At 50.4% G+C, this 16142-nt stretch overlaps 1 protein-coding gene across 1 annotated transcript in view; it reads right to left on the bottom strand.

Moving 5' to 3' along the window:
* The window catches only part of LOC111152905 (HYDIN, axonemal central pair apparatus protein), a 298524-nt gene that overhangs the window by 87758 nt on the left and 194624 nt on the right, over positions 1-16142 (bottom strand). The window contains 5 exon segments of the mRNA XM_022511638.1: positions 910-1069; positions 3518-3659; positions 6016-6199; positions 8303-8440; positions 11984-12198. Of these exon segments, the coding sequence (XP_022367346.1) occupies positions 910-1069; positions 3518-3659; positions 6016-6199; positions 8303-8440; positions 11984-12198 (839 nt within the window).

Raw genomic sequence — 16142 nt, 5'->3', positions numbered from 1 at the left:
CCTGGCAAAGAGAAACCAACTTGATTCTTTTTCTCTTTTTAAACTTGCTTTGTGGGCTCTGATTTTCTTCTCCCCTGGATGAAATCCTTGGGGAGGCTCCACAGGTTTCTGCTCATTCTTTGGTGACATAAAGTCGAGTCGAGTCTAATGATGATAGCTGGCAGGACAGCCCAGAGTCCTCGTTCCAGGTGACGGCACTCTCCTAAGGACGGGCTTGGAGGCAGACCTGGCCAGGGCTGGCTGTCCCCTGGCCTCACTGTACCCCTCCTTCTCCATATCTGTCTGAATCTCTAACACAGCCTGGAGAGTGGGGACCGGTTGGTCGTGGCACAGCTGTCTCCTAGAGCGTTTGCTCACCGAGGAGGGAGGGGGCTTGGCCACGACCCTCTCTTTTTCCATCGTTGGTAAGATGCGTGACTGCTAAGCTTGGCAGGTGGATAAACCAGCGCCACAGGTCTGCAAGGCCAATCTGATAGTGGCTCCCTAGACTGTGGTCAAGATAAGCTCTTGGTTGAACACAGGGGCTCCCCAGGCTTTGCGGCTTACTGGAGGCCAGCTGTTAAGGCAGCCTGTTCAGCAGCATCTAGGGGACTTGGGGGGACAGTGGAAAGAGCAAGGACTGTGGTCAGATGTAACCGGGTGGGGTCCCGGAACTCTCTTGGGGTGGGGCTCATGTCTCTGAACCCCAGAGGGTGGGAGGGGGGCCAAATAAAGTGCAGGCCGAGCTCTTGGCCCACAATCAGCTCTCAGCAAATGTCGGCCCCTTCCCTCCCACCTTCTGCTCCACCACGAGACCCGAACGGTATCAGGTCAGTTTTGTGGAAGGGACATGTGCTGGCTCGAGGGGCTAGTTACAGTGACCGCTCCCTCTGCTCTGCCTCTTGCTGAGGAGCGAGTGAGGGTTGCTACCTGCCGGCTGGTTTGAGATTTCTTCGCGGGAGGTTCCTCCTTCACTGGTAATTGCTTTGGCTTTTTGACCTTCCGTTTCAGTTCATCTTCTTCCCTTTGCCGCTCAAGCTCCTGCTGCAGCTTCTTTTCCTGCATCTCCCGTGCCAGCCTCTCCAGCTCCCTTCATCAAACCAGGCGGAGAAAACAGAGTTCAGAGCCCCTCCGGCCCCGAGCCCCTCCTCTGCCTGGGAGGGTCTGGATGGATGGACCAGGGAAGAGTTTTCTTGGGCATAAAAAGAACGAACAAAAGAAATCTGTGTAAATGGGAAGGAAGGAAGGAAGGAGGAAGGGAGGGGGAGGAAAGAAGGAAAGAAAGGAGGGTCTCTGAACGGTCATTCAGCAAAACTGATGAACTCCCCCCAACTCAACGAAGAGGAATTCTCAGTCTGTATTTCTATTCCAATCTTCTTTCATAAGAGAACAAAGCCAGGGCTAAAAATAAGCTTGATGTTAACAGTTTTTAAAAAGTAACTTTCAGGGGCACCTGGAGGGGTGAAGTCAGGTAAAGGTCCTACTCTTTTTTTTTTTTTTTAAAGAATTTATTTATTTATTTGACACAGAGAGATCACAGTAGGCAGAGAGGCAGGCAGAGAGAGAGAGAGGAGGAAGCAGGCTCCCCGCTGAGCAGAGAGCCTGATGCGGGGCTCGATCCCAGAACCCTGAGATCATGACCTATTGCCGAAGGCAGAGGCTTAACCCACTGAGCCACCCAGGTGCCCCAAAGGTCCTACTCTTGATTTCAGCTCAGGTCAGGGTCTCAGAGTCGTGGAACTGAGCCCTGGGTCGAGCCCCGTGTCAGGCTGCGTGCTCAGCAGGGCGGCGGGGGGCGCGGGGGTGTCTGCTGGAGATTCTCTCTCTCTCCCTCTCCCTCTGCCTTTCTCCCTGCTTTTGTGCGCGCTTTCTCTTTCTCTCTCTCTCGCTAAAATGAATAAATAAGCAATTCAGATGAGGCCCAGCTTCTGACACTGTCATGTCCGATGTTCAGACAAGAAATTGTATTTTTTTTTTTAAAGATTTTATTTATTTATTTGTCAGAGAGGGAGAGAGAGCGAGCACAGGCAGACAGAATGGCAGGCAGAGGCAGAGGGAGAAGCAGGCTCCCCGATGAGCAAGGAGCCCGATGTGGGACTCGATCCCAGGACGCTGGGATCATGACCCGAGCCGAAGGCAGCCGCCTAACCAACGGAGCCACCCAGGCGTCCCAAGAAATTGTATTTTAAATAGCAGTCCCTAATGGCTAGCTTAGGGTCATGGTGCTGGATCTGAAAGCTGCATTCCTCTTCTCTCTCTCTCTCTCTCTCTCTCTCCCGCCTCCCTGCTATGGACTCAGCTGTACCTGTCCTGCTGCCAATGACAAAGAGGGCACCAAGTACAAACAAGTGTGGAGAGGACAGCATTTCCGAAAATACAAAACCCCTCTGTCTCCATCTCTAGGAATCCCTGGCTGGTCCTGGTTGCTGTGACTGTCTACCCACTGAAGCCAAATCTTCATTACGCGCGCGCATGTGTGTGTGTGTGTGACAAACAAATCATTGCTGAGCTTTGAGGATCAGATTTCCATTTTCTAAGTGCACCCTGAAATGAATTCCTGAAAGCAATGACCTGGACGAGAAAGAAAAGATTTTCCTTTGGAATCCCAAAGCCAGGCTTTTTATACCCCTGGAAAACCAGGCATCTTTACAAGGGACCATCCAGATGAAGAAATGAGGGCACACTGTGGGGGCAGAGAGGACATAAAAGCTCTTTGGGGGTCAGTGGGAGTAACCTGGAAGTAGAGGAAGAAGAGAGAAGGAGGTTAAATAGAAGGGCAATTATCTTGGGTCTGCCCCTTCCAATGTTTGGAATTCTATGGAAGATAAGAAATCCGCCCTCTCTCCCTGGCATGTTTGAAGGTCTGAAGGCAGATAAGGACATTTATCCTTCGCCTAACCTGTCGCTGAGATAGCTTGAGTCTCCTGGGCCCCAGGTGGTATGGAGGGGATCCAGTCACTCCTGTGTGGTCCCCAGCGATGGGCACAGAGAGTGGCTGAGAACCTGCCCAGGGTCTCTGGCAAAACCCAGGCTGAGGATCAAGTGGGAGAGGCAGCCAGAACTCAGGGGACGGATAACACCACGAAAGGTCACGATGGTGGTTGGGGAAGGAGAAATGGCTGAGTTCTGGGGGATAACCATTCAGCTCATGTCAAGAGAGTGGCTTCTCGGTCACCAGCTGCGGACAACTGAGCACAGAGGCTGATTGATGAGCTGGACCTAGGGGACAGGTGTCAGGGGAAACTAGGGAGAGCCCCAGGACAGCACAGGGGCCAGAAGTACCCTCCATTCCGTCATATAACCTCCCCCTAGTCAGATGCCCTCCAGAGAGAAGGAAGGAGGGAATGAGAGAAACCCAGAAAGGCTGCCGCAACCAACACCCTCGATGGGCAACGTGTTTTCCTGCTCTTAGCAGGCCATCCTCCGGGGTCTCCCTTGGTCATGGCTGCTCCCCTGGAAGGTGACCCCAGCCTTCAGGACAGGCTGTGTGTCACTCCCAGGAGAACCACTTCCGCCCTGCCTGGCCCTTGATTCTGACCTCTTTTTCCTCTCGCGGAGGGCCTGCTGAACCTCTCGATTGAACACGATCTTCTCCTCCTCTGTCATGGCGTCATATTCATCCTCATCAATATTTTGGAGACGCTCCTTCTCTTTCTCAAGTGCCTCCCTGTGTTTGCGCTCTGTGGAGGGAACAAAGACAGGAAGGGGAGGGATGGTAAGTCCCCAGCCTTGGCTGTGGGGTGCCCTGGTGGCTTCGCTCCCAGCCCACACAGGCTACAGAGGGGTCCCCACCAGGGGAAGGGGGCTGGCCCCGGGGCGATGTGCCTGATCTCTGGCGGGCCTTGCTTCACTCACACGGCTCCAAACCTGGTACCCATCTGGAATAGCAGTTCCAGAGATATCCCAGTCCCCAGAAGGGTGACTGTGGGACCTGGCATGGCAGAGAGGATTTTGCAGATGTGGTTATGCTGAGGACCCTGAACTGGGGAGACGGTCCTAGATTGTCTGGGTGGGCCCAGTATAACCACAAAAGTCCTTGTAAGAGGGAGACAGGAGGGTCAGAGTCAGAGAAGGAGATGATGGAGGCAGAGGTCAGAAGGCTGTGAAGTAGGGACCGTGAGCTGAGGAAGGCTGGTGGCCTCTGGAAGCTCAAAAAGGCAAGGGAAAAGATTCTCTCCCTGAAGCCTTCAAAGAAACGGAGCCCTGCCGATACCCCGCTTTTAGGACTCCTGACTTCCAGAATTGCAAGACAGTAAACTGTGTGCGTTGGAAGTCACCAGGTTTGTGGTAAGTTGCCACTGCAGCGATAGGAAAGGAACAGGCCACCTGCTGACTTTATCCATGAAGAACATGTGCCACCAGAGTCCTCAGGGTGACAAAGCCATTTGCAGACAAAGGGGCACCATCTCCCACACCCTTCAGACTCCAGGTCCAAAAGCGAGGCTCGCTCCCAGCATGAAGGCTCTCGGCCTCTTTTTCACACTTCACCAGCACAACTTCCCACCTTCTGTTCTTCCGGGTTTGAGCTTTGGGCTCAGAGAGATGTGTCTGGAGATCTTTCTCTGACATTCACCAAGGGATAGAAACAGATGAGAATAATGATTTCTCTTTCCCGGGCTGTGGTGGGGATCAAATAAGTAATCCTGTAAAGCGTTTAGGCTAGTGCCTGGCAGATTCATAAATGTTCAGTAAAAATTAGATTTTAATACAATATTATTGTTACTGGATGCTGTCTCAGGACTTCTTCAAAGGCAGAGGAATCTTCAAAGGGAGAGGAGCCCATAATGCAACTGCGAAAAACTTCAATCCGCAGGTAATTGAGAAAATGAAAGAGATATTTTCTTTTAAGTTGGAAATGAGCTTTCTGAAAAACCAGGAAGCTGGAGATTGGAACACTGCTGGGGATGCCTGGTCATTCTTCCTAATTTTTCTCTGGATGAGAATGTAAGGAAGCAGTCTTTGAACTCTGTTTAAGAGCTAAGAGACCTCATGTTTGTAATTATTTCCCTTAATGGAAAAGCATTACAATTTGTGTAGATTTTCCCAGAAGACAGAGGTAAGGCCAAGTAAGGAAGGGCTGTGATGTGACCAGTGCTGAGGCCAGAGCAGAACTCTGCCTCCCAGGGACAGCATGGCTTCCTCCCCTGGGGACCAAAATTTGTTACGACTGCTTCTGACTACAGCAGGAACTCAAGCTGACCTTACTGTGTATGTGTGTATATCTATTTTTTAGTCACTGAAAAATTTTTCAAGTCACTGTTGTAGCGACAGAAAATACAAAGGTTTCAGAGTTACACAGACCTTACTAATTTGCTGTGTGATCTTTTTTTTTTTAAATTTATTTATTTATTTGAGAGAGGGAGAGAGAGCAAGCATGAGTGGGGAGAGAGAGCAGAGGGAGAGGAAGAGAGAGAATCTTAAGTAGACTCCCACTGAGCGCGGAACCCGACTCAGGGCTCAATCCCATGGCCCTGAGATCATGACCTGAGCCAAAGCCAAGAGTCATTTTCCTCATCTGTAAAGGGGGGGACAATGATCTTCAGAGAGTCATTGAGAGGATCAAATAACTCCAGGTGCCATGCCTAGGCATTTCAAATGTACAGAGTGTTTGCTGCGATGTCTGGACAGAGCCCGCTAAGATGCAGAAATGGGCTTGTGAGGTTTCTCAGCACCTCCAGCTTGGCAAGAAGTGCACAGCTGTCTTAAGCAAAAGCAAGCAGCTAATGAATCACCTGAGTTAGGATGGGACCTTACGGTGATGGGGTCCCCTTAGGTTGACTGTGATTATAGAGAAGATGAAGGGACACACTGTAATATCGGGGGAAAGGGGAATGTGACTATTATGAGAAGAGCCAGCTGGGTTCATCCCTCAGCCTGTCGTCTCTCAACAGGTCACCTGTGTCTGTCAGGTGCCTTACAGGACGGAGGGGAGACACGGCGAATGGAATATTCCCGGTGGGTCAGCCTGGTGGAGAAGCATTTCACACAGCCCCTGGCTCTGCCAGAGGGACAGCCCAGGAGGGCATGGGACTTTACCTTCTTGCTCCTTTTTGGCTTTCTCCTGGGCCTTCATGGCTGTGTAATCCTGGGCCATGTTGATAACATAGATGTGGTCCCGGCAGCCGATGGCCTTCAGAAGGCAGAGGAGAGCCACGGCCATGTTCCGAGCGAAGAGGGTCTCGAGGCTGTCAAACACCACTCCCCGGAAGCAGTCACTCAGCTGAAAGCATGGTGAGCAGAGACGGTTAGCAGGGGCGCAGTTACCCAGCTCCCTCCGGAGAGCGGTTGCTCCTTCGTCAGCAGGCGCTTTCCCTGGGGCTGCAACCAGGTCACCAGGCCTACGGCGCCCCCGGGAGAACACCGAGGAACCACCCTTCCACCTGCTACATTCAACATGCTGTTAGAAAACACAAGAGAAATACCCAAAGAGTTTACCAGTCACGGTAGATCTTCATTATCTGTATTTGCAGAGTGAAAGGTTGATTCTGTTGCTATGGAAATGGAGGAAGCAAGCGGAATGTAAAAGTGAGGGTCTGGGAAGGTCCAGGGGGTGCAGGATGGAAGATGGAAAGGCAAGATATTCCCACGCACCGAGAAACAGACAGCAAGGGCCACAGGAGCAGGTGTGCCATTCGTAGCTTTCTCAGCGTTAGTAACGACGGGGTGGGGAAAGAGCTCCATCCCATGAATCATGGAAGAGCGCCCTCTGCTGCACTGACGTGTTACTCAAGGGTCGTACACACACGGAGCGCCCCTGGGCAGAGGCTGATCACAGCTGGGTTTTTTGGGTTTTTTAAAAAATGATTTCATTTGGGGCGCCTGGGTGGCTCAGTGGGTTAAAGCCTCTGCTTTCGGCTCAGGTCATGATCCCAGGGTCCTAGGATTGAGCCCCACATCGGGCTCTCTGCTCCGCGGAGAGCCCGCTTCCTCTTGCCTATTTGTAATCTGTCAAATAAATAAATAAAATCTTTAAAAAAAAGATTTCATTTATTTGAGAGAGAGTAAGAGCAAGTGAGCGAGCATGTATGGGAGGGGCAGAGGCAGAGGGAGAAGCAGGGCCCCCGCTAAGCAAGAAGCCCAATGCGGGGCTCGATCCCAGGATCTTGGGATCATGATCTGAGCCGAAGGCAGACACTTCACCTACCGAGCCACCCAGGTGTCCCATCACTACTGGTTTTTGATGAGGCAAGAATCTTGTGTCAGAATGTAAATCAACTACATCACTAAAGACACCATTTATTGCAACTGCTGTTTTTTTTTGTTTTCTTTGTAGCAAGACTGTCAATGAAAGAAGTAGGCAAACTCCATGTTTCATCCAGGATGGGTGTTTTAAGTAGGTCAGTTCTATGGGGCCACTTTGGCTGTCCCGAGATTTAACCCGGGCCCACTGCACACCTGCACATGTACTGGCCCGCCTGGCTCACATCCACTGAAAGGGACAGCACCTTGAGCGCAGTAGCCATTAAACCTGAACACGAGTCATTTCCTCTATTAACACTCCTCTTGGGAAGCTCGGGCCCCGTTTCATTCTATTTAAATGCGCAACTACTATTGTGGCCCAGTTTGAAAAAACCTAGGCAAACGGACAACTCCAGGACCTGGTGAACAATTTAGCTCTCTGGAAACCATAAGCAGCAAACAGGCTTCAGTGGTACCCTCCCCATTCCTGCTAATCTTGTTTTCTTTTAACTGTACAACACATTCTGAAAAAAAAAAAAAAAAAGGAAACAGTTATTGTGTTTCTTGACTTTAAAAGCAATCTGCCATTGTGAAGTGATTCAAAAATGTGTGGAGAGAACTAAAAATCCACTATCCTGTTAACCAAAGATAACCAGTTACATGTGCCTTGGGAGTTTTTACTAGGTCTGTATGATACACATTTAGAAATACTTTTATAGAAATGTACTTGTGCTTTATGTATTATTTCATAATCTGCTTTTCTCACTGAATAACGTATTGAAGATGATTTTTTATAGAAATTAATGAAGTTCTAACTTTCCGTGACTCCATGAGATGGTTTTTACTATGCTACCAGAGGGCTGTATTATGACTGATTTTTAAAAAAAATATGTAACCAGTTCACTGGAGCTTTAAGGTGTGTGGTTTTAGGCTGCAGACTACACCAGGGCCAGGGACTGACCAGGGATGTCAAAAGGACAAGCAAATGGCTGTTGGGGACGAAGAAACCCTTCCTGTCCAGGGCCCCTGGGTTCTGAGCAGCCGTGGGTGGGCTGTGGATCTGAACCTCAGCTCCCAGCACAGGGATGGAGTAGGAGCCTCGTAGCTCTGTGGAGGGGCGGGGGTTGGGGGGGCACAGACGCACCTGGATGCGCTCAGCCAGGATCTGGGTGAGCAGGTCCTCGGGGAGCACACAGCTCACGAGCCCCGTCTCACCTCCGATACTGGGGCTGACACTGAGCCGGCGCTGCGCGGGCCCCGTAGGGAGGGGGCTGGAGGAAACCTGTGGAGTGGGAGAAGGATCAGGAGTTAGAATCCAGATTGGTGTCCCAGCAGCTCTCACACGTACAAGCCATGTGACCTCATGGAAATGATGAAATCTCTCTGGGCCTCATTTCCTCATCTGTAATATGGCGATTGCATTGTAAAGAGGAAAATTCCTGTTTCTCTTAAAGAACTGCTGTGAGCTTCAAGCAGGGACACCATGGAAGCTGCTTTGTGTATGTACTGAACACCCTGAATTTGTGCATTTAAGAAATAGTAATTGAGCACCTACTGTGCACGAGGGACCCCTCTAGCACTAGGGATACAACAACAAACAAGGCTGGCAATGTTGCTGCCAGAAATGTCCTTCCTGCAAGCGGGGCAGACAGAAAAGGACCACGTGAATATACAAATCAACAACAGTCTCAAGTAGTGATAAATGCCAGGGAGAACGGCATAAGGTAAAGGAACAGAGAGGTGGACAGAGTTGGACAAGAACCTGAGTGTGCTTGCTGGGATCTGGGGAGTACATGGGAGCCTTGTGTAACTAGACTAAGTGAGCGATGGGGAAGAGGGCCGGGCTTCATTTAAAGTTGAAGACATAGTCAGGTGTGAACATGCAGGGCTTGTAGACCCCAGGGAGGAATTCGGATTTTATTCCAAGTATTATGGGAAGATGTTGGCATGTTTCAGGCAGACGTGTGATCTGAAAGACCACTGTACCTGCTGCTTGGGTGACAAGAGTGGAAACAGGAAGGCTAGTTAGTTAGTTAGTTAGTTAGATGTTTCCATGCTCTAAGCAGGAGATGATGGTGGCAGGGATGAGGATGGTCATGGTGGAGGTGGGGAGACGTGGTTGACACTTTCCTTCACATCCCATTCCCCGAGGACTTGGAAGGGAATGTGAAAGAAAGAGGAGCCCCAAGAATGACTCCTTGAGTGTTGGCCTGATCAAATTGGAAAATGGTAAAGTCAATTATTAAGAAAGGAAAAACTGAGGGAAGATCTATTTTTTGTTTTTTGTCTTGTTCTGTTTTGGGAATGGGCCAGAATCACTTCTCAGACATGTAAATTTTGAGGGGTCTCTAAGCCATTCAGTGTGAGTTTGGATGTATGCACCTGAGCTGGGGAAGAAATTAGGGTTGGAAATAGAAATTTGGGGGTCATATGCATACTGAAAAAATTCAAGTACTTAAGTCATGAACTGGATAAGAAGGATCAGGAGTTAGAATAGTAAAAGGTAGATAACAAAAGGAGATGACTCAGTTCTAGTCTAGTCCAAAATCCTAAGGATCTGGAGGAGGTGGAGAAGCTGGAGGAGGTGGAAAAGCTGGAGGAGGTGGAGAAGCTGGAGGAGAGGAGGAAGTACTTAATGGGGCAGAAGGAAAGTAGAAGAGTGTGGTGTTCCGATGGCCAGGAAGTGCTTCCAGGAGGAGGAGTTATCGGCTGCTGTGAGGTCACAGGGGATGAGGAGAGAACACTGGCCGAGGGATCTGGCAAGATGAATGGCAGTGACCTTGAGAGGAGCAGTGTTTGAGAGGAACGGTGGTAAGGACAAGGGCCTCCCTGGAATAGGTCAAAAAAAGAATGTGGTGAGGCTGAGGAGGAAGGCCTGTGGCAAGTCTTTGGAGGAACAGCTGTGAAGAGAAGTTGACTGGAGGAGGTAACAGCGGGAGGGCGGTCTGGGGCCTCAGGGCAGTATTTTTAAAGGTGGGAGGCATACAACATGCATAGATGCTGATGGGGAGGAGTCACTAGGTAGGGTACAACGCAAGTAGGAGAGAGGGCATGACTGCAGGAATTTAGCTCTTGAGTGAGAAGTGGGGGGGTGGTGGCTGGCGCACCCGGGCAGGGCCTCAGGTGAGAGCTGGGGCGGTGACTCTGGCAGGGAAGGCGCGGCGATGGGCTGGGGTGCAGCCTGGCTCGCAGATCTGGTGTTGGGAGAATCAGGTGGTCGCCTTCCAGTGTTGCCGCTTCCTCCATGCAGCCAGGAGAGAGATCATTAGCTGGGAATGGGCAACAGGAAAGGGCCTTAGAGGTTTGGAGAGTGATGACCTCCATAAAATAGTTATCTCGAAAAGAAGGACAGCAAATTTACTAGGGCAGACCAAAGGGTCTATCTGAGATTTGTGGTCTTAAGTTTGGATGAAGACCATTCAGGAGAGAGGAGGGCTGTCTCTAGCCGTGTTCAGCCACCCTGCCTCAGGAGGCAGAGAATCAGGTTTACCAGGGCTGAACTTTTGCTTGGAGAGTACGCAGAAGAGGAAGGGGCGAGAGAGAGCCTACAGGGACAGTCACGGATTCCAAACAGGGCAAGAAAACAACTGAAGAGGGGCTGGCAGTGAAGATATGGACTGAAGGTTTGCATGGGACCAATTACTTCCTGGAGTAAGTCATCTGGAAAGTTAAAGATGGTGGTCAAGAAGGAGGAAGTGTAAGGCAGAGGTCTTGGAGTTTATGGGTAATGATGAACCAGTTCTAGAACATGACCATGGCAGTGAGTACCTGAGGAGGCCGTGGAACTGAGAAGTATGTGTCAGATTAAATGTCATTCAAAAGACCAGGATTTCCAGCAGGTGCTCTCCTAGAACATGATGATTTATAAATAAATGACCTTATATTATAGGTCATATCTTCATTATATGACCTAGTACACATTTCTTCCAACTTGCAACATGACTAAACTCCAGTCATTGGAGAGTTCATGCTTTACGAGAGCTTTGGAACACCAAATAGCCAATTCTGGGTGAGGCACTCCAACAGGGCAACTGTTGTCCAAACCCTGAGTCCTGTCACACTGTGGCAGCCGCATGGGGGATGGGGTGATCTCGAATAGGTTGTAACTTCCCTATTTATTGAAAGGGTAGGGGCACCTGGGTGGCTCAGTGGATTAAGCCTCTGCCTTCTGCTCAGGTCATGATATCAGGGTCCTGGGATAGAGCCCCATGTTGGGCTCTCTGCTCAGCAGGGAGCCTGCTTCCTCCTCTCTCTCTGCCTACCTCTCTGCCTGCTTGTGATCCCTGTCTGTCAAATAAATAAATAAAATCTTTAAAAAAAGGGGGGTTGGGGTCAGAATTGGGATTTTCTGGTGCTTTTGATACACTCTCACAGACTCCCGTGCAGCCTCCCCCGCCCCTGCAGTTGAAATGAATGGTTTCATCCTCAGCGTTCCTGTAGGATTAGGCTGAGCCGTACGAAACTGCTGTTGTTGGCCATTTCATATGGTTCACCCCAATTCTTTTTCACAAACATCTTTAGTCACCAATCTCATTTTATTGTAGATACGTGTACGGGGGGTCATCTCCCTCATCGGACGCTTGGTGCAGCGCGAGCACAGGGATTTTGCTTCGTTTAACTCCGCTTTGCGAGCACTCAAGCCAGTGCCTCACAGGAAAGTTCTTGCTGAACCCCTGCCGGAGGAGCACGCCTGCCCGCGCCTGCACCATGAGCCTGGAGAGGGCACCCCCAGCCACGACGCCGTGCTGTCAAGGCTGCAGGACGCTGAGGAGGAAGGGCAGGGGGAAGGACCCCAACCCTCCGCCGGGGAAGCCCTAATCTGTACCTGCGGCGTCTCCGGCGCGTGCTGGTGATGCTGCTTCTGAGACCCGGAGCCGTGGCTCTCCGTCTTGCTTTTGGCGATCACCATGCTTCCGCGCAGCGGCTTCGTAGGTTTAATTTCGGGGGTGACCAGCGTGGAATCTGAGGTCAGCTTGCCCAGGGTCTCACTGCTTAGACGTAGTTGTCCCACAGCGGTTTGGCCCGACGCAGCCTCCTGGGCTACAGAGAGAGAGTAGATTTATATTAAAAGTCACCCGAGGATAGCAAGGAAATGATGGTGGGGATGGCACAACACCTGGTATCACGGGTGTGACTCTCTTGAGGACCACAAAGCCATCTCCGCCTGCAGCCGGCTGGGAGGGGCTGGGAGAAGAGGCTGCAGGCCCGGAGGCTGGAGTGCGGGTTTCTCCGAGGCCCATCGTCCCGGCAGATCCCGTGTTAGTCGCCCCACATTCTCTTCCAGCCCGGAGGGCAAGCGCTTCTGAAACCGCTGGTGCGCTAGGACCCCAGGACTAAGACGGGGTGATGCGGCTGTGTGCCCAGGCAGCTGCCACCGTTCTCCAGTGCACGGGCAGACTCGGTAAGGCTCATTACTCCTCGGTGACCACATTTCAGCAAATAGGTCCTCAGAACTCCCTTGGGAGCTGTCACTATGCTTACCCCGCTCTATCTTTTCATGTGTTCCCTCTGTCTCTCCCCCAGGAGGTGATTATAGGTACAAGGACTCCATACTGCACCTGGAGGTGGCTGGGGTGTATGTGTGTGTGTTGGGGGGGGGCAGAGGGGCAAAGAGCCTGACGCCACCAGGAGAGCAACTGCACTAGAGATCTGCAGGCCAGTCCTGCGCTCATCCAGCCCCGTCACCGCCACTTCCGGCTCTGCCTCGATAAAGACTGCTCTGGCCTCCCGCTGCCCGAGTCCCGCTCACCTGGTCCAGAGTCCTGCGCACCTGCCCCCCCACCCCTCCCACCATGGCTGTGCAGTCTCTTCTGGGCTGTTCTATGGCTCTCAATTTTCCCCGTCCTTGCCGTCATTCTGCCCTATCTTAAAAAGCCAGCTCTTTCATTTCTTTCCAGACATCATCATGACACCACCCCCCCCTTTCCCTCACAGCCTGACTTCGAAAACAGTAGTGTGAGCCACATCTGTCAACGGACACATAATATGTATGTAATTTAAAATCTTCTAGTAGCTGCATTAAAAAAGTACACATGGCTTTCCATGGCGTGTTTTCTTTAACCCTCTATATCCAAAATGTGATTGTTTCAACATGTTAACAACACATAAAAATGGTTACTCTGCTATGGTATAAAATAGCCTTTAACTCATACGTCTTCAAACAACCACCCTGGCAGCACACTTCAGTCTGGACTGGTCACATGTCAAGTGGCCAGTGGCTGCGGTGTGGGACAGGCAGGATTGTCCACAGTGAGCAGCGAGTAGAGGTCTGGGGTTAACCCCTCCCTTGAAAGGGCTTTCTCCAAAGTGCCCGGTGACCTCTGAACTGTGAGCCACAGTGGCCCTCTCTCAGGGCTCATGCAATCTCTGATTACATTCCCTTGCTGATTCGATACATTTTGGGAAATCTTTACTCTGTGTCTGCTCTGTGCCAGGCACCATGCTAGAGGCTGGGAATACCTCAGCGACAAGAACTATCACACATCTCTGCTTCCAGCCGACATTCTGGCAGGGTCAGCAGACAGTAGAATAAGGAAATCGCAGAAGTGGTATATGAACCAGTGATAGGGCCTATGAGACAAACAAGTCTGGAAGGGTCCCCCAGACCACCGGGGCTCTGAAGAGGTGTGAAAGCCCTTCTTGCTCCACTCCTTTCCGCACCTCAGCCTCCCTGACTTCCCTGCACCCTGCTCTCCTGACTGCCCAGCCCTCTGAGCCTCCTCACTCTTCCTTCTTGGACTTCCTGGCTTCTCCTTCACCCCCTCCTCCTAAAATGCAAGTGTTCCCCAATGTCCCTTTCCATCCCTCTCCTCTTTCTGGAGCTTTCTTTTCTTTTCCTTTTTTTTTTTTTTTTCTTAATTTGACAGACAGAGATCACAAGGAGGCAGAGAGGCAGGCAGAGAGAGAGAAGGAAGCAGGCTCCCTGCTGAGCAGAGAGCCTGATGCGGGGCTTGATCCCAGGACCCCGGGATCATGACTTGAGCTGAAGGCAGAGGCTTTAACCCACTGAGTCACCCAGGTGCCCCTTTCTGGAGCTTTCTGGGTTGTTTTCCTCTCTTCCAGCAGTTGAACCTCTGGCTTTGTTGAGGAAGACTCCCCCAGTTATGTCTTTAGCTTGACATTACCCTCTCAGATTGGAAACCGGAATCCCCAGTGTGTCATGGGACACCAACACAGCTCCAAAGACCTCTGTGAAGTATAGTTTAGTTGAGAGAAAAGGAAGCAAAAATTTAAGAAAACCAGAATTGTGATGCAGCTTGGAGTTCCCACTGAAGGTAGACTAGGCCACCCCCAAAATACGATGAGTGGAGTTCTGGATATGTCATCTCAGAATATGTTGCTATCTTTTGAGCTGTGGGCACTTGAGCTGTGGGCAAACGCAGAAAGAAGAATTCTCTTAACTTCCCTTATCTGCCTAAAGAGAGGCATCCAAAGGGAACTCCATTGTCCCAAAGCCACGCGCTGGCAGTTACATCCACCAGGGATGTACCAAACTATCTACCCTCGTCCGTTCTTCTGTGGGTCTACTCATCTTCCCTAAAACTCATTTGCTCTCCCCCACCAGGACTACCTCCCTTCTCTTCTTTCCCCGTGAAGACAGTATTTAATTCAAAATTGTAAGGCACCTCATTTCTTCCTGAGTATCTCCCGTGTACACATAAGATAAACATGTTAATAAACTTGTTTTCTTGTGAATTTTTTATTATAGAGTCTTAGCCAAGAACTCAGAAGGACAGAGAGAAAATTATTTTTCCTCCCTTACATTACTAAAAAGCTATTTCTGTTATCTTCCCAGCAAAGACTCCTCTATTTCTCTACGCATCCCATGCAGAGGTACTAAGAGGAGAGGACACGCCTGAAAGCCCCAGCCACTTTTATCAACCTGCTAGTAGACACGGTGCACTATTACAGATGCCAGTTTGTGGGCATCTGGGTGGCTCAGTTGGTTAAGTGTCTGACTTTCAGTTTCAGCTCAGGTCATGATCTTGGGGTCGTGGGATCGAGCCCTGCATTAGGCTCCATGCTGGGTGTGGAACCTGCTTGTGATTCTCTCTCCCTCACCCTCTGCCCTTCTCCCTGCTCTCTTTCTCTCAAAAAAAAAAAAAAAAAAGAAAGAAAGAAAGAAAGAAAGAAAATGGGCTGCCTGGGTGGCTCAGGGTGTTAAAGCCTCTGCCTTCAGCTCAAGTCATGATCCCGAGGTCCTGGGATCGAGGCCCACATCGGGCTCTCTGCTCAGCAGGGAGCCTGCTTCCCTTCCTCTCTCTCTGCCTGCCTCTCTGCCTCCTTGTGATCTCTGTCTGTCAAATAAATAAATAAAATCTTAAAAAAGAAAGAAAGAAAGAAAGAAAGAAAGAAAGAAAGAACTGACGTTACGTTGTTATGAATATTTATATAAAAGTGGTTCCGCTCAGAGCACTCTACTTCAGTATATTTTCACATTGTCCTGCCTTCTAGGTCCTTAGACAACCTGATGGAGCTGGGATTCCCAACCTTTGGTAGGTAGGCCACACCGGGCCTTACTACAGTGGGGTCCAAAACTCAATTAATTTTCCTTGCCAGTAAGCTTTCTTCTCCTCCCATGTTTCCTATTTTGGTAAACAACATCGCTCTTCTCCTGGTTTCCTGACGTGACCGCCTGGAATGTTGAGAGCCCTCCTTGGGGTGGCTGGCCCAAGCCTGTTCATCCTCAGCATCTCCACTGCTCCCTTTATAAGACGTTACAAGGGCTGCTGCTTTTCCACTGTGACTCTCTGGCCACTTCTCCCCAAGGTAAAAATCACCTGACTCCTCTGTTCCTTCAAAATAAAACCCAAATTCATAATCCAGGCATCAAGGTCAACTATGATGGGCCTCCGCCCACCTCCCCACCTCTAACTGACTGTCAGCTTCCTTGCTTTCCTGGGCTGGGATGTCCTTGTCTTCATCTTTGCCTGCCAACATTCACCTGCTCCTTCAAAGCTCATTTCCACTAAAACTTCCCGAGA

The sequence above is a fragment of the Enhydra lutris genome, unplaced genomic scaffold, assembly GCF_002288905.1.
Source record: "Enhydra lutris kenyoni isolate GAN:26980312 unplaced genomic scaffold, ASM228890v2 scaffoldscaffold30, whole genome shotgun sequence".
In the NCBI taxonomy this organism is placed as follows: domain Eukaryota; kingdom Metazoa; phylum Chordata; class Mammalia; order Carnivora; family Mustelidae; genus Enhydra; species Enhydra lutris.
The sequence above is the reverse complement of the archived record's forward strand: the minus strand, read 5'-3'. Positions and strand labels throughout refer to the sequence as shown.